The sequence below is a fragment of the Pelobates fuscus genome, chromosome 3 (genome assembly GCF_036172605.1).
Source record: "Pelobates fuscus isolate aPelFus1 chromosome 3, aPelFus1.pri, whole genome shotgun sequence".
NCBI lineage: Eukaryota > Metazoa > Chordata > Amphibia > Anura > Pelobatidae > Pelobates > Pelobates fuscus.
Genome location: NC_086319.1, coordinates 405,542,548 through 405,560,709, shown reverse-complemented (window position 1 = coordinate 405,560,709; position 18,162 = coordinate 405,542,548). Strand labels below are relative to the sequence as shown.

At 44.4% G+C, this 18,162-nt stretch overlaps 1 protein-coding gene across 10 annotated transcripts in view; it reads right to left on the bottom strand.

Annotated features, from left to right (window-relative positions):
* Positions 1-263: 263 nt before the first annotated feature.
* MINK1 (misshapen like kinase 1) overlaps positions 264-18,162 on the bottom strand; it is a 110,596-nt gene continuing 92,697 nt past the window's right edge. For 2 of the 10 annotated variants that reach the window (XM_063449735.1, XM_063449739.1), the window contains 17 exons: positions 12,934-13,170; positions 10,053-10,138; positions 9,023-9,132; positions 8,406-8,494; positions 8,140-8,163; positions 7,344-7,504; positions 7,076-7,196; positions 6,812-6,952; positions 6,539-6,650; positions 6,076-6,246; positions 5,827-5,970; positions 5,057-5,191; positions 4,856-4,956; positions 4,553-4,702; positions 3,069-3,228; positions 2,847-2,986; positions 264-2,533 (listed from right to left, as the gene is read on the bottom strand). In XM_063449735.1, the coding sequence (XP_063305805.1) occupies positions 2,450-2,533; positions 2,847-2,986; positions 3,069-3,228; positions 4,553-4,702; positions 4,856-4,956; positions 5,057-5,191; positions 5,827-5,970; positions 6,076-6,246; positions 6,539-6,650; positions 6,812-6,952; positions 7,076-7,196; positions 7,344-7,504; positions 8,140-8,163; positions 8,406-8,494; positions 9,023-9,132; positions 10,053-10,138; positions 12,934-13,170 (2,166 nt within the window). In that variant the 3' untranslated portion in view covers positions 264-2,449. The remainder of the gene's footprint in view (positions 2,534-2,846; positions 2,987-3,068; positions 3,229-4,552; positions 4,703-4,855; positions 4,957-5,056; positions 5,192-5,826; positions 5,971-6,075; positions 6,247-6,538; positions 6,651-6,811; positions 6,953-7,075; positions 7,197-7,343; positions 7,505-8,139; positions 8,164-8,405; positions 8,495-9,022; positions 9,133-10,052; positions 10,139-12,933; positions 13,171-18,162) is intronic. The other 8 variants (XM_063449736.1, XM_063449744.1, XM_063449737.1 and 5 more) reach the window with 5 other exon arrangements.

The window sequence follows — 18,162 nt, the reverse complement described above, 5'->3', positions numbered from 1 at the left end:
CTAACATTACGAGTACAAATTTGTATTCCTAACGTTGTAGTGTTCCATTAATAGGATTCTATATAGGTTATAGTTAGAATACCAACACTGCATACTTATGTATATACACACACAGACATGTATATATTGTCTTGTTTAATTGGTATTTGAAATCTCGTACACCGTTTGGACATAGTTGTACATCTGCTTTAGGAAGAAAGTGATTGTAGTAGAGCTGTATGTTGTTACCTAGTGCATTAATTGTACACAAAATAAAAGGCGTATTAGCAGACGTAACTTTATTTAAGAGCATTAACATGTCACCATTATCAACGGTCATTTATTTTCAAATTCAATCTTTTTACAATTTGCTACATAAAATATTTGTCACCTCCGTATAATCAGCATCTGTCAGTTTACAAAAATAACAATTTGTCTCCATTTGACACCTCGATTGTCACTTTCTGTGGGAGTCAGAATGCACGGGGAGGGGCCAGTAATAAGCAAACATGGAGGGGGCTGCTTCCTCGCTTGCTGAACCCAAAATTGTGCAAGCTTTGCTAACTAATTGCAGTGATGTTCAGCTAGAGGTTTCCTCTCAATGGGGAGAGCCATTAGTATCCTGCTACAGATCAGACAGGCAAAGATCTGGATCCAAATGACCCAGTTCTTATTTTAGGATCTGCTGTCTGGTGGGAACCTCTGGGTTACGCAAATTTAAGATGTCCAGTTTTCATGACCTCACTGCAGGATAACATGCCATCAGAGGTCATAAGAAGACTCTAAACCCATTGTTTGGTGCTATGCCTCTCAAACCATTGTGGGGCACCCCTAACATGTCAATTTACATTTTACCAGATTGTGCTTACAGTAAACTCTCTCTAAAACGTATCTCTTCTGAAATTTTTTACTTAAAAACCAAAACTACACTCACATCATCCTTCAATGCTTCCTACATGCCCCATGTATCCTTGATGGTGCCTCTGTTGCATGTTTCCAGTGTTTTCTCCAGTCATCCATATCTTCCCGATTCGTCAAAATATAGAATGGAGAGGGGATTGGCTGACATGTGATAGCAAAACACTGGGAATGGCTGTTCTGTCACATGGTAACAACCACCTGCATTGGTTCTCAGCTGTCTCTTTACCAATGTAAAATTAGCATTTTTCATTTTTCTACTTTACTCAATGAACATTATCTGACCAACATAAATAAAGTACAGTCCTGCTTAATCCTCTTCAATTAACATGCTATAGCATTCATCCAAGACAATACTGCAGTATTAACTCATAAAAACCCTTTAACCAACAATCTGATTCAATTTGACATATTTCAAGGACAAAAACTGTGCTTTCCTAACTTTAAATGGATAGGCGTTCATGTCTGCTAGAACACAATCACTTATACAAGAAACAGCGTAATTTTTTGGCATCTAAAGTGGCCGTCTCCTCCAGATGCGATATTCCAGTATGTTTCAAAGTAAACTCACTTTGACAGAATGTATTTCTTTGATGCAATGGGTCGAGAGACAATGGTACCAAACACATGGGGGTTTCCAATTACAAAGTTCATCCGCCAAACCGCAGGAAAGGTGCATCCAGCCTGTTATCTACACACCAAGAAGGGAGGTCTCAACGGCATTCGATGGGGTGTACCAGGAAATCCACAAAGAGAGAGAATGGAATACAAGCGCTGGCAAATGCAATCAGAGAAAGATTACGGAATAGCGGGCCAACCGGCATTTATACTAAAATGGAATGGGATTTCTTAATGGGACATCGATTTGTGTTTAAAGTAGATCAAAGGCCTTAGGGCTAAGGTGACAGGTGCAGGCTTTGGATTAAGGAGAAAAGGTGAGCTAATTAATAAAGTGCCTTTACATTAATCATTTAGGGAAAGGTGCATCAGCTCCTCTACGAGGGTAGGAAAGCTTGGAATGCAGCAATGCTACTGGTACTAAAACATACAGATTTGTAGAAAGCTTATTAAATCTGAGGAATGGTAACTAATCAAATGGACTGTTAGTGGATCCCAACATATGGAGGTGAGCAATCTCTCAAGCAAATATCCGTTACAACACAATCTGGGTGTTTAACACTCCTGCCCCAAAACATCACCAAAAAGCGGGGCCAGGAGCTTTGTGACAAGCACTCATAATACACAGGATGCTGACTGAGCCATACGCCCCATTGTTTTGGGTTGGCCTGAAGCTCCTTCTGTCCTCTCCATAACATCACTTGCTCCTCTCCCCTGATACATGGAAGGAAATGGGTTAGGCATGACTTCAGGTTTGGCTTTTGTCAGTGTTGTGAAACAACCCAATAAATTAAAATGAAGATGTGCCATTAGGAAGGTGCTGTAATAATTAGAGGAAATGATTTGGGTTAGGGAAGATGCATAGGACTCCAGTGTATTGGGGGAGGTGGGGAGCGGTCTCCTTCTCTCGTTCTCCATTTTCAAAACTATCCTCTCACCAGTTCATGATACAACTGCGATTTAGAGTCATAAAATAGACCTGACTACTCCCGCCAGACCGAACAGAGGCAAAAAACACCTGTTGGAGAGGAAGAAAAAGAATTAGATTTTATTTTTTTTAAAGTATGCAAATTAACAAATTCAGAAGTATTGTATAAAATGACAGAAGAGGACAGGACTGGATGAATATAAGAATATAATAAATGAAGAATGGTGTAATGAAAGGAAAGGAGGAAGCAGATCAAAATGGAGCGTGTGTAAAAGTAAGAGTGAATACAAAATGACAGAAGGCGAATAGAACATTTTCATGGGATAGAGAATGGGGGGGGGGGGAGCAGAGCAAGCACGCGGCAGGAGTGATAAAGAAAGTGTGAGAAGTTATGTGAGATTACCTTATCATTGCGTTCACAAAGGAATTTTAGTCGCTGAGCCCTCTTATGCATAAAGACCCCATCCAGGTGACCAGTTTCCACCGAGCGGATCTCAATGGCTTTCTCACCCCAGCCCATGATCTGGTTAGAGCAGATATAGGCTGCAGGAAACAAAGATAGAAGTCATTGTAGTGCTCCAGATAGACTGTTAATCTACAGAGACTGGTAAGTGTCACTACTTACCCACGGAGGTTGGCATCTCTCCCCACTGCAGTACCACATCCTTTATTATCCTTCCATACGTGTTCACATAGACCCCCTCGTCCTCGTAGCACAACAACATCTCCATGCCATCAGTGTTTGGCAAGAAGATGATGGCATGAGGGTTTATCTGACTCTGTATCTAAAGTAGAAAAGGAAATATTTTACTCATATACAAAGGGAAGATGTAAGGTGTAGAACAAAATTAAATAAGGATGCTAAACGCAGGAATATGTCAAAGAGGTCAGCAGCTAATTATTACAGATCCTGCAAGAATGTTGCTCCTTCTGACAAGTAAGACCAGAGAAAGTTTTGTGTCACTTAGCCATCTGGTTTCTGCAATACTCCTTTACGACCCTGCAGGAGTTAAAGGGACACTCCAGGCACCCAGACCACTTCAGCTCATTGGAGTGGTCTGGGTGCCAACTCCCACTACCCTTAACCCTGCAAGTGTAATTATTGCAGTTTTTTTAAAACTGCAATATTTACCTTGCAGGGTTAAGTCCTCCCCTAGTGGCTGTCTATTAGACAGCCACTAGAGGACACTTCCTGCTTCATAGCACAGGTTTTCTGTGCTAGAGCGTCGCTGGACGTCCTCACGCTGTGTGAGGACCTCCAGCGTCGCTCTATTCCCCATAGGGAAGCATTGAAATTCATTTTCAATGCTTTCCTATGGGGTGCGCTAATGCGCATGCGCGGCATTGCCGCGCATGCGCATTAGGTCTCCTCGGCCGGCGGGCGAGATCAGTCTCGCCCACCGGCCGACGTAACCAGAAGGAGGAGCGGCGGGGGAGGAGGAAGCAGCGACGTGGGACCTGTCGCTGCCCCTGGTAAGTGACTGAAGGGGTTTTCACCCCTTCAGTAACCGGGGATTGGTGGGTGGGAGGGAGAGGGACCCTCCAGTGCCAGAAAAACGGATCGTTTTTCTGGCACTGGAGTTTCCCTTTAAACCCAGCATCTACCATGGACATTTCTTCTTCTCTACCAGTATCCATGATATTCCCTATCTACTTCTCTGCAGAAAACAAGCCTAATTTGATAAAACCAATGAACGACCAAGGAGATTCTGCACCAAGTTGGGTCAAACACTTTCTCCAGATTAGTCCAAAGAAGGGGGTCGATAGTCACCTAATTGCCATAACCCTTCATTGCAAAGGTGTACTAGTCTTCAACTCTGCCTTAGGACAGCATTATGGGGAGCGATAACTCCCCCCCAAGCAGAGAACATTCTATAATATTGCCTAAGTTACTTGTATTTCTACTGTGGCAACCCAAAGAATCTGCAAAGGAGATGCAATGGGTGAGATTGGTACTGTACGCCAGTTGAATGTGAATGAGTGGCATGTTTAGGAGAATGTGTAATGTTGCAGATAATTCTCTCCTTGGTAGAGGCACATGTTTTAGTATGATTAGCACATAACTAACACTCAGAGAGAACAGCCGACGAGATGACCCTGATAACTCACATGGACGGGGATATAGATGTCATAATTATTTCCAGAGTCCACATCGACTGCGTGGAAGCCAGATGAAGAACCGTAGATGACCTTTAGCCTCTGACCCTCCTCCACCGTCAAATCAACAAGCTGTGGTCTGTGAGGAAGGTCTGTAAAGGACTGAGAATGATACAATATTTTTATTAACTCTTCCAAACCTAATGTAATAGAGAAGTGATTTTCCACTGACCGTTAACTGAAGATGTGAAATGAAGTACATGATTCTATGTGCAAACACATGGTCCAGGTTTGATGCCTCCTCGAGTTAATTACCTTGAAAGCCATGAACTTGTGATAAGGTTTAGGGGCCCAGGCGTAAACCTCCACTGAGTTTTTCAATGCAATCACTAGGAACTTGATGCGCTCGTATTTCACTGAGAATAGAAGAATAACAGACACCAGTCCCTTGTCTAGAGATAAAGCAGATTGTGGCGTGCCATACAGTGAAAGATGCTTATGAAGATCATTCCTTACCTACTCTGTAATGTACACATCCATCCATGTCTCCCACTGTGCTCCATCCCTGCTTCTTTTCCACCTCTGGGTCATTGTGGAGAATCTTGTTTCGGAGCCAGGAGAGATAATACACTCGCAGCTTGTTTCTCTTACCTATAAACAGAGAGAAGAATGCAGACTAATGCAAATAAAGCACTTATAACAACCACATATCCTGACGACAGTGTCTCCTATATACAAATCAATGAGCCACTACAACACGAAAATAATGGATTTATTTTTCTTTCATAGAAACCACTATTTATTTATGGTTAATCATTGGACATAATTTCAGTTACTGCTTCAGCGGTCGTGTTCTTTCAGAATATACCCAGTTTGCGGTTACTGGTGACTTGTATTACAAATTCAGCAGATCTGTCAAGACACTAATGCTATTCATTTTTGTCAAGGTAACAAAGGCAATGAAATGCAGAACAAGCACCATAACAACTGCAGCCAGTAAGAGGCCTCTGGCACAAGGTAAGTAATCATACTTCAGCAGCTTGACACTTGACGTTTGTTTTCTGCACACTTACAGTACTTCTAGTCTTTTTGAGAGCATAGGAGTTCTTATATAAATTTAGCAATATCAATATGTCCCTATTCGGATATTATTAATTGGGTCAGAATGTAAGCTGGAGTGGTCTTGTCAATGAAAACAGTAATGACTAAATTGGACTAGATAAAAAGGCCTAAATTATGGAGGACCTCTGCCCCATCCAACCGGTCAAGATGTGTGCATTCCTTACCACTGATAGTAATGAGCAGGTTAAGTCCTTCTAAAACGTCCATCTGCTGGAATCGCCGGCGAGTGATGAGACTATAGACTTTCCCCTGCCCGCTACGGTCTAGCAGCATCAGGCCATTCTCCGTACCCACCAGCAAGTTCACACCTACAGCAGAAAAAAATGGCCATCTCAGGACATGTCTGCAAACACCGATTACTTTATTCATCCTGTTAGCCCTCTCCACCCCACCTCAATACTCTGCAGTCTCACCCCACAGTGCAGCGCACAGTATTTCGGAATTGAACCGTTTCTTGTATTTTCTGATTTCAGGAGTGTCGCTGTGCGGTCTTGTGTTTGTTGGATTCACGTTTACAACAGATCCTTTCCGAGCTTCATATTTCAGCTGCTCCAAGCGAGCTGCGTCTCCACTCACAAAAGAAGCTTTTTTTTTTTAAAGAAAATTATTAATATTTATGACATTAAAAATATTACCAACTTGTTGATTCAGAGTTGATTAAAATGTATAAAACAGCTGTTAATATAAAAATGTGAAAAGGTTTTATAGCAAACACAGCATGTTTCTATTAGAGACACCTTCGTACAGTACATTAGGATTGAGACGGTAGCTTTTATGTGAGACCAGATATAAAGCCGTGAGTTAATTTAAGACTAAATCTGTAAATCAACGTTTGATTTAAACTTTGAATATCAGTACAGTAAAGATGCAGCGCACCTGCCACAGGGATGGTGTCTCCACTCCCGCCAGATGACTGGTAAAGGCCGAGATCTACGAACATGGTGAACGATGTCTTGGGAGGAGCTTTGACCAAGCCGCGAGACTGATACTGAAACAAGAAAGGATTGGAGAACAATAAAACCAAACAATGTATACAGAGATATGGTATAACCTGATAACACAGAGCATGAGGCATTTATCATAAAGAAAATGCTATAATGATGACTAATTCTGCATGAAGCCCCCCTACACCCAGGTTTGTGTTCTCACATCAGTCCCGCTGCCCTCTTTGCCGGGAGATGAATTCTGCCCCTTGGGCTCGGTAGGGGAGTGACTTGGTTGCACAACATCTGGCAGGTTTGTGTAACCATTGCTATCTGCGTGGAGAAGGTTCCGTTCCTCTTCAGGGGTCTATGAAGAGAAATTAAAAAAATAAAAATAAAATAAAGAATGATGAGTAACAAAATAAAATCTGAGTCTGTCCCTGTACGGCTCAGCTAGCAACAGCCTTCCATGTAATGAGTGCTCACTTACCCTCTGCACAATCATTGTTCCATCTCCATAAGAACTATCGGACGTACTTCCAACCAGCTCCTCGACATCGTGAACGACCATTGTGCTGATGCTGTCTGTGTCTGCATCTCTTCCGTTCCTGCTGAGAGATTAGAAACCAGAGTAAATCAAAGACTGCAAAATCCAGCAACAAGGTGAGTAACTTTAACAAATTCCCTCCTTCCTAAATGGACACCCTCCCAGCAAGCAGACCGTTCTTCACCCTACCCATTCTTTGTCCCCGGGATACCTGGTAGAGGAACTCTCCCTGCTCTGATCCTGTCTTTCTCCATCACCTTCCTCATCATCCTCATCACTGCTTTCCATCTCATCACTGGAGGATGAGTAATCCAGGGCTTTCTTGGGAGGCTTGGGGACATCTTCTGGCCGATCTTTCACTAGAAGGTGGTCCTGGTAAAGAGACAAGAACACACGAGATGGAAAAGGCAATGATGCAGAGGAAGGACAGTTTTTCGTTCGTGTAAATACTGCTTAAAATACAGGACCAGCACAAGCATCCCCTCGTACACCATGTTAAGGTAGCTTATAAGTGGTTTCCAGTAAGATAAAACATGTTACTCATTATGGATATCATGGCTGGCTAATATGATCTTTGTCCATAATTTATGGAACGCTAGATGCTTGGTACCCGACACACAGAGTGCCTATAGAAGTGATAGGTAATCATATTGTAGAGGGTCTCCATTAAGAAAGAAAATGATGGAAAGACTGGGAGGGAAAGCACTAAAGGTGTATTCTACTAACAGAGATGGGTTTTAATGTTGCTGTGCGTCTTTTTTAAATTACATGTAATATGTGCTATCTACCCTGTGTTACTTTTCCATAAAATATAAAAATTCCCTTTTATAACACAGAGCACCCCAGCCTCCCCTTTGCCTGATTATTACAGCAGCGATGGGAACTATCTTCACACAGACACAGTACTAGCACCACACGCTGACAGGTTACATTATTACACATGGTGAAGCAGCACAATGATCATCATCACATACACACAACACCGCACTTATCAAAGCTGCACTAACCTCTCCTATTGCTCTCTTATAGCTCTGGCAGCAGCAAAAGAAAGGAAAGAAGTTAGAAGATGTCGTTAAAAGACAATACAAGAGTTCAAAGTCCTTTGACAATGAGAGAGAGAGAGAGAGAGAGAGGACCATCCCATAAAATCGGGACACAAATCTGGGAATGAGAGTGAGTGGATTCCTGCAGTTACAGAAGGAAGGAAGGGAGCTACAAGCAATACGGACCATTATTGCACACAATGATCCGATTAACAGAGCCGAATACTCACAGCTGGACGCCCTGGGCGGGATCGATGCTCCTCCCCTGGGGTCTTACTACCCGTTGGGCTAATGGAAGAATCGTCCAACTTGTGCGGGGCTACAAGAGACAGTACACAAGAATCACACAGTGGAAAGGACAGACAACAGGTTTACTGATCCCTCCATTATCTCCACTTTCTGGCCATCACTGAATGTGTCAGTCCTTTGAGAGCCTACTGCTTCATATGCTGTCTCACATTTATCAACCGTCAGTATGTCAATCAGTCCCCCGTGAGGTGGGGCTCCTTCCATTGGTTCCCTCATTGAATGAATCATTGGTAGATTTATCATTCCTCCCTCCCCCATCTACCATTTACTTAGTCAGCTAGTATTTGGTGCACCTGTTCCTAATAAAATTATTTCACACTTATTGACAGGCACTAACAAGTCTGATGTCAATGTCAGATAGACTTATTTTACATGTACAGTCAGTATGATAAAGGATTGAGGACACAGTCTTCTAATGGAATGTCAGCATCTCACACAGTACTCCTACAAGTTACAGGAACAGTTATAATGCCCTCTAGTGGAATATTGATAATTAGCACAATTGTCTCTGTGAAATGTTATAGTTTTTGACACGCACCTATGCGGTTTCTCTCTAGGGACCCAGCCTGGGGTAAGTTAGGATGGGGAGATTGCAAGAGGGAGTCTCCTCTCTCCCAGCCGCTTTCAGCTCTCCGCAAGTCTGGATTACTGAGGGGAATTATCAGAGAGAACAATTAAATAATTATAAAGATACAAGTTAATCCATATTATAGTGTTTACTGAGTGAGAATGGTTTATATTTGCAGAACTTCCAGAACCCCGACAAGCACGTCTCCAACTTCCAGAACCCCGACAAGCACGTCTTCAACTTCCAGAACCCCGACATGCACGTCTTCAACTTCCAGAACCCCGACATGCACGTCTTCAACTTCCAGAACCCCGACATGCACGTCTTCAACTTCCAGAACCCCGACAAGCACGTCTCCAACTTCCAGAACCCCGACAAGCACGTCTCCAACTTCCAGAACCCTGACAAGACTAATTTCAAAGTCCAGAACCCTGACATGCCTGATTTCGAAGTCCAGAACCCTGACATGCCTGATTTCGAAGTCCAGAACCCTGATAAGGTTCTCACGATCAGGTACTCAAATGTTAAGAACCCCGACAAGCAGGACCCCAACGTCCAGTACTCTGCAAACTGGACTCCTACTTCCAGAACCCTAACAAGGAGGACTTTTAAAGCAATAGAAGAAACACTGCAGGTTTTCTGTTTACAGTGAAAAGCCTGCAGGGACTGACTATACTAACCAGAACAATTACATTAAGCTGTAGTTGTTCTGGTGACTATAGTGTATCTTTAAAAGTAAACAGAATAGCTCTTTAAATTATCTAAAGTTGCTGCCCCTAACACTTTGCTTTAATCTGACTACTACCGGCTCGACATGAAATTATCTGAATCCAACTTTGACTGCTCCCGTTTCTCTGAAAACTTCAGCATGACCCACCTCTAAACTAACTTCAACATTACCCACCGTAAGATATTTTCCAGGACTGAACCTAAAAACTTTCTGTCATAACTGATATACATCCCAAAATTTGTCCTGCTGGTCGCACCCATTAATAATTACCTGGCCCTCACAGCTTGTACCGGACGTCCTCCTCCTGAACCACTGGTATTCAGTGCTGTGGCTATGGAGGTTGTCCTTTGAGGAACCTGTCAAAGAAAGGAGGGGAGGGGGGAGTTACCTTTGGTTTGGATACACAAATTTCAAGAAAGAATTAGAGAAAGTAAGAATTAGACTGAACATTGACTAGAGAGAAAGGTTAGTTTGGTTAGTAGCAGAGATAACATAAGGAACAAAAAAAACATGAGAGAAACAAATACATAAAATTAAGGAGAAGAGAGATGAAAGAAGATGAAAAAATTAAAGTGTTACCCCAAGCACCACGACCACTGCCGTGTTTTATAGTGGCCATGGTGCTTGTAGTCTCTATGAAAAAGCTGCACATACAGAGATATTTTAAATTGATGCCGGAGGTATAAATTCAACTCAATCAGTGTCATTAGCCTGTTCGGAGCAAGAGTACTGGGTTGGCTAATGTCAATTCTGAGAAGGAAAGGGAAGAGCGAGTCGGCAGGAAGGAGAGGGGAAGAGCGAGTCGTCAGGAAGGAGAGGGGAAGAGCGAGTCGGCAGGAAGGAGAGGGGAAGAGCGAGTCGGCAGGAAGGAGAGGGGAAGAGCGAGTCGTCAGGAAGGAGAGAGGAAGAGCGAGTCGTCAGGAAGGAGAGGGGAAGAGCGAGTCGTCAGGAAGGAGAGGGGAAGAGCGAGTCGTCAGGAAGGAGAGGGGAAGAGCGAGTCGTCAGGAAGGAGAGGGGAAGAGCGAGTCGTCAGGAAGGAGAGGGGAAGAGCGAGTCGTCAGGAAGGAGAGGGGAAGAGCGAGTCGTCAGGAAGGAGAGGGGAAGAGCGAGTCGTCAGGAAGGAGAGGGGAAGAGCGAGTCGTCAGGAAGGAGAGGGGAAGAGCGAGTCGTCAGGAAGGAGAGGGGAAGAGCGAGTCGTCAGGAAGGAGAGGGGAAGAGCGAGACGGCAGGAAGGAGAGGGGAAGAGCGAGTCGGCAGGAAGGAGAGGGGAAGAGCGAGTCGGCAGGAAGGAGAGGGGAAGAGCGAGTCGGCAGGAAGGAGAGAGGAAGAGCGAGTCGGCAGGAAGGAGAGGGGAAGAGCGAGTCGGCAGGAAGGAGAGGGGAAGAGCGAGTCGGCAGGAAGGAGAGGGGAAGAGCGAGTCGTCAGGAAGGAGAGGGGAAGAGCGAGTCGGCAGGAAGGAGAGGGGAAGAGCGAGTCGGCAGGAAGGAGAGGGGAAGAGCGAGTCGGCAGGAAGGAGAGGGGAAGAGCGAGTCGGCAGGAAGGAGAGGGGAAGAGCGAGTCGGCAGGAAGGAGAGGGGAAGAGCGAGTCGGCAGGAAGGAGAGGGGAAGAGCGAGTCGGCAGGAAGGAGAGGGGAAGAGCGAGTCGGCAGGAAGGAGAGGGGAAGAGCGAGTCGGCAGGAAGGAGAGGGGAAGAGCGAGTCGGCAGGAAGGAGAGGGGAAGAGCGAGTCGGCAGGAAGGAGAGGGAAAGAGCGAGTTCGGCAGGAAGGAGAGGGAAAGAGCGAGTCGGCAGGAAGGAGAGGGAAAGAGCGAGTCGGCAGGAAGGAGAGGGAAAGAGCGAGTCGGCAGGAAGGAGAGGGAAAGAGCGAGTCGGCAGGAAGGAGAGGGAAAGAGCGAGTCGGCAGGAAGGAGAGGGAAAGAGCGAGTTCGGCAGGAAGGAGAGGGGAAGAGCGAGTCGGCAGGAAGGAGAGGGGAAGAGCGAGTCGGCAGGAAGGAGAGGGGAAGAGCGAGTCGGCAGGAAGGAGAGGGGAAGAGCGAGTCGGCAGGAAGGAGAGGGGAAGAGCGAGTCGGCGGGAAGGAGAGGGGAAGAGCGAGTCGGGAAGAGCAGGCAACGAGAAGGAAAGGGAAGAGCAAGGAAGCGAGAAGGAGAGGGAAGAGCTATCAAGCGAGAAGGTGAGGGTAGAGCGAGAAAGCGAAATGGAATAGCGAGGAATCAGGAAGGAGAGGGAAGAGTGAAGCTGAAAGAAGGCGATTGAAGAGATAGTTTTTACCCCCCAGGAACCCTGCAACTGGCCTAGCAGTACCCAAAGTAACAAATAGAATTTAATGAATGAGAACTTGTAGCTATAGCAAAACTAAGTTGAATAAATAAAGGGAGTGCAGCATTGATTGTAATGCAGCCTGGGTGGTGAAGGATTCAGTTTGTTTGTGTTTTTTTTATTTTTTGCAAGATCGAGCAAGTTCTTATAATATATCATGAAATGTAGTGAAGTCATTCAGTAGTGAACAGATTACAAACTATGTCAGAGAAAGCAGCACTCAATAAGAATGCAATTCTTAGAGAGTAAAAAAAAAAAAAAAAAAATTATTGTTCCCAAGCTACCTGAAAATAATTAAAGAGAGTGAGATAAAGCCTGGAGGGTTACACAGAATATGCACCACACAGGCCCAAACCAAGAGTATCGCAGTCTGTACAGGAAAGCCCAAATAACATTCTGCCGAGGTTATAACTCCAATAGGGAAAGAAGAGAGTGTAAACAGAGTAGGATACCAGAACACAAACTCTCTCATTGGATTAGAGACATGGAAGACATAGAAGAGCTGGAGTCAGAATAAGAGATAAATAGAAATATAACAGGAGTGTACAAGGCAGTCATTGGCAGCTGGTTAGAGTGCAGCCCCAAACCGAGCAGAGGATTATAGCTATAAGGAGGTAGTGTAGCGAAGAACACAAGAGCAGATCGCGAACGAGACAGCAGGTTTTCCATCCAGAGTGGGTTAAAAAGCAGTGCTGACAGGGAACAGAAGGAGCCTTATCTATAGTAAAGATCTGCACGTAGAGTTGAGAAGCGGTAAAGTTGCAGACATCAGACATGTCATTACAGGTTTAGAGTTTGTAGGTCAGAGAAGGCAGCGCCACCAGGCCTGGGTTACCTTTGGAGGGTGTGTTTCTGGTTCCATTTTCACCCAGGGACCCCTTTCTGGCCGGGATGATGGAGCGGCTGCATCGGGAGAGGGGTCAGAACTCTGACGGGCAAGCTGGCCCCTGGAGGCTGGCAGTAGTACAGCAGGCTGGCGGGAATTGGGGGGTGCAATGGGAGGGTCTTGTAAAGAATTGGGTCGAGGTGTAGGTTTGAGGGCAATGCGGGCCTGTGGAGTGTTGCGGAATTGCTAAAGGAGGAAAAGAATTGCACAGAGGTATGGATGAATTAAAATAGTTCATGTCTGACCCTCTGATAGCTAAGGTAGCTTGTGAATCTTTCAATTACATGTCTAAAGTTATAAATTACAAAAAAAAAACAATAAAAAGGATTAATGCGTGCATATGTGTGGAGATAAAATAAAAGAAATTAACCAGAATATGTTTGAGATTTTGTGAACAGTACACAAGCAGAAACCAGAATCCACCAGCCTCAAACATCTCAATTTCTAATCTGATGTTCTTACTGCAGGCGGCTTTTAATGTGCACAAACAATAGTGCTGACATGCTGCGAATATCTGGCTATTCGTATCTTCTAGTCTAGTATGAAGGGAAAGCTTAAACATCCACCAGTCAAAACGCATAACTTGTCTTCAGTTACAGACTTGAGTGTCTGTGAATAGGTTTGTCAGGGTTTTGTGGTGCAACATAGAACACAGAAGGTTATCCCCTAGCCAGTTATATTAATAATGCATCCCATATAAATTTTGCAGTACGGTGGGCATTCTTTTAAATTCTTTATTTTTATTGTGCACGAGATGATATACAAGCTGACGTTGCCACAACAGCATAATACAAGCCTATCAAAACAAGGTATTTTGCATAAATGGCATTTAGTATTGGCACATTTTGTTTTTATATGAGAATAAACAAGATTGGTATGTACGTCTGGTTGTAAGTCACCAGGGTGACAAGCTGCAACATTTGCATGCATAACATGGTGGGTCTCATGTGAGTATGTTGTAACTTAATGTGGTGTGTATTCTGACAGCATGGCTAGCCTGGGTAACTCTATACCGGGAAGTAGGGCAGTAAAACAGTCTGAAAACTTGTGAACACCGTTAAGCCTGGAGGGTCTAATAGCAGGTAGGTATCATTGCTAAGGGATGGTAGCATACGTGGAAGCCGGGCACCGGCATGTAGGTCTATACTGAGTAAGTGCTAGCCCGACTAGGCATATTAAGCAGTGATACATATGTGGCAACAGGCTTAATATTGCTAACACATTTTAATTCCCGTGATAGTCTCTCAGGGTATAGTGATGCTGTCGGTGTAGGGAGGTTTACTCCAGTGACTCTCTGCGTGGATTGTAAGTCCTAGAGTAGGTCGCTTGGCTTAGAGTCTCTGGATGTGGAGTCCCGGCAGTGTACCTGAGAGCAGCTGATGAAGCCTGGCAAGTTCGATTCTCTGTCCCAGTATCCACGGGGAGGTGATAGGTGCCTTCGTTGGCGCATGATGAAGAGGTTTGCGGCCAAGCTTGTTGCAGCAAAACTGTTGTTGGGGCATAGCCTGGACTGCTGGTGGCGTGCATGTTCGGATTGTAGGTAGGAGCAGCAGCAGGATACCCTTGAATGAGGTAAGTGTGCTCTTGGTGGCGTGCCGGCATCTCTTCTCCCCAGGCTGATCTGTGGGCAGGTGTCTTTGTTCAGATAAAGGGTCGTAGCTTCTCTGGACTCCTACGGCGGCTTTACGGGGCTTTGGGCGGCTAATGTGCCGAGCATCCATCTTGGCTCCATGTCCCGTGCTCCCCGAGCGATGCCTGCTGCGGACCGTTCTCTCCACCCGCATCCTCGGCTGAGTCTCTGAAGGTGGGTGATTTGCTGAGGTTCAAGGGGCCCGCGATCTGCCCTGTTTGCCGATGCTGGGTGAGCAGCTTGTAGTGTCTCCTGTCTGGGCGCCATCTTACATGGCCTCCGCCATCTTGGCTGCAGCGCCCAGGTTGGTGTTTACGGTGGCCCTTCTGCTGTGCCTTAGGTGCTTGAGGTGGTCGGGGTTCAAGGGTGTGGACCGGGATCACCCCCCCGGCCCAAAGGGGGGGAACGGGGCCAGGTCCTTGCAGAACCGGCTCCTGGCTGAGCTCTGATGGGCAGGATAGTGGGGCAGCGGCCGTCTGCCCCACTCACCGCCGGAATAGGCCTCGGATGTGCCAGTGAGGAATCTTCCTCCAGGGGACTGAAGCCTGTTGGGCCAGCCTCACCCTGGATCCAGTGCTCTCTGCCCGATGAGGGCCACCGGTATCAGACGGTTTTTGTGTCATAAATCGGGGTTTTATGGCTGATTTGTTGGTTGAATGCAGGAGCTGGTCTCTCCTGCGACCGTCCAGCTTGGCGGTCCGGCCCCGCCCCCACGGTGGGCATTCTATCCCAGATATATTTAGAGGTACGGTGAGCATTCTATCCTAGTTATAATTTGAGGTACAGTGGGCATTCTATTCCAGAATTATTTTGAAGTACGTGAGCATTCTATCCCAGATGTAGTTTGCAGTACGGTGCATCCATCCCAGAATTATTTTGAGGTATGGTGAGCATTCTATTTCAGAAGTATTTTGAGGTATGGTGAGCATTCCATCTCAAAATTATTTTGAGGCATGGTGAACATTTTATCCCAGATATATTTTAAGGTATTCCAGAATTATTTTGCGGTACGGTGAGCATTCTATCCCCAATATATTTTGAGGTATGGTGGGCATTCTATTCCAGAAGAATTTTGAGATACGGTGAGAATTCTATCCCAGAATTATTTTGCAGTACGGTGAGCATTCTATACCAGATATATTTTGGGGATATATAACCCAAGTCCTATCTATTGTACGGGTAGAAAAACATAGCAACATATTTTTATTCTTTACTCTTTCTCACGCATTGACTTGCCAAGAAAGTTGTGACAGACCAGAAAAAACAAAAACAGGATGGAAGGTAGAGGGGGTATTTACATTTTCCCCCAAAGCTCTTTGTTTTAATAAATGGCACAGACATTAAGCACTGTGGCAATGAAGGGTTAAAGCTGCCCTTGATGTAGAGTTATAAAAGTCAGGCGAAGTTCATGACTCCTGTTTAAGTTGTTGGGCAGAGCGAGTCAGGTTGCTGGCCAGAAGTGGTGAAATGGCTGTTGCTGGTTGACAAGAGCTGGCTGTGGATTGGATGCAGGTTGCGAGCCAGAGAACCGCCGGAAGCCAGGTAAGAATAAAATGTTAGCAACTCGAGAGCAACCCCTGTCAGCTTTTCCAGGCGACCTCCGGCCTCCCTCCCATTTTATTGCATTATTTCTTTATATTTATTGTTGTCCTGTTATAAAGCACTGAGGCACAAGTCATCCTCAGGGTCATGTTCTGAGGAAGGATTTGGTTGAAATGGTTTTAAATAAAAGGCGGTTATCTTCGTTAAGCTTGACTGGCAATATAGTGCTGGTGAAAGTTAAACTTTTTTAAAGTAAAGTTAAAAGTTTATGTTAATATGTTCATAGTTATAGGCCCCTTAAACTTTGAATAAACACCACGGCCTAGCCTATTGAAATATAAATTAACTGTGCCTTTGTTTATTATGTGGCCTAAGTTATTTATGCAAAATATTGAAATGTTTCACATGATGTACGGTATCAGATCATTTTTACAGGTTCCAGGATGCTAGACTGTTGCTCTAAGCATTTTGGACTCTAGAGGGCACTATTTCCCTCACAAGAAAAGGGTTAACGGAGTACAATCAATGCTCCTCTTGGAGGGATAGTTGGCAGTTCTGTTTCTTTTCTCTTAACTTGGTGTCAAAGGATTGGGACAAACGTCGAATAAAAAAAAAAAAAAGAGTTGAAAAGTGAACCATGTAAATGTAAGTTTAGCCTGAATTCATTTAGATGAAACCATATATTAACTGCATTATAGCTACAGAGTTCTTACATAAATTGTAATTTTCACACCTCACAACCTGGTGTTCAATCGTAATTGGCCGACAACTTTTTTTTTTTACCCCTTCCCCGCTCACATGAGAACGTCTAGTATAGGGAGGAATCTAAACTCTGCAAGTCTTTCTGGGGAGGAAAATATGATTTGCAAATACTGTCAAAATATTACTGGGATGATGGAACAAATACTCATAAGTATGAAAAAAAATCCTTCATGCAACAAAGTGAGGAGGACAAGCACTGTTCCTAGGATCCACGTCCCAGAAGTTCTCTGGGCTCATTCTACAATATCAGCCCTATTACAGCTTCCTTGTCAGCAACAGTATCTTCGTGTAAACTCAGTTTAGCAAACAGCTACAGTCAATATATACTGTGTGGCTTCATTCATGGACAAAATGACATCGGATGATCAAGAAGAAATCTTTACTGGGTTCTTACAAAAGTGATATATTCTTCATGAGCAACTTTGCAAATAACATAATACAAACGGTCAGGAATCTTTTAAATACCTAAAACCATCTGGGAGGGCTAGGAAAGGGGATGGATGGACCTGTGTTTGCCCTACTTATACCCTATAATGCTATAAAGATGGTTCAAGCTGAGCAGTCAATATGTATATGATTAAAGTTGGTAAACCAAAATACGGTAAGCAGCTTTTGTCCCTAAACTTGCTACGTAGCTTGCCGTTGCAAAAATCATATTGTTTATTAGAACATAATCTTTTGAAAATAAATCCAAACAGATTTGGGAACAGCCTGTTTTTCTAGAAACATTTCAGCTTTCACTCCAAAACCCATGACAGAATGGATAAGTGGTCGTTTTATTTCAGGACTTCTCTTTACATCACTGTATTAAGGCACAGACCAGACAAACCAAGTCCCCACTGTAATGCATCCTGGCCGACCCTACGAAACCTTGCTATGAGACGTGATTTAGGAATGGGAATGTATTGTGTGGTGCGGGCATACAGTTTTGTAACAAAAGTTCAATACACAAAATAGTAAACATAAATTAATATTAATTGTAGGAGGACAATGCTTTGTCTATAAGGTACCCTGGGAGATGTCGGATATCCGATAACGACTGCTACAAAGTACCAATAAAGCTTTTCAGTTTGTATTGAGAGCGCTGGGCGCAATTCTTGCTGTGATATATAATTTGGGAGGTCCTTGTGCCCCAAGGATACTACTGAAACATATCAGGAGATTGATCAATCTGGAGTAAGATAATGTCCCAATCTTTACTATTTTACCGGTCCAACCCAATAACAGCGCAAGTGGCATTCCAC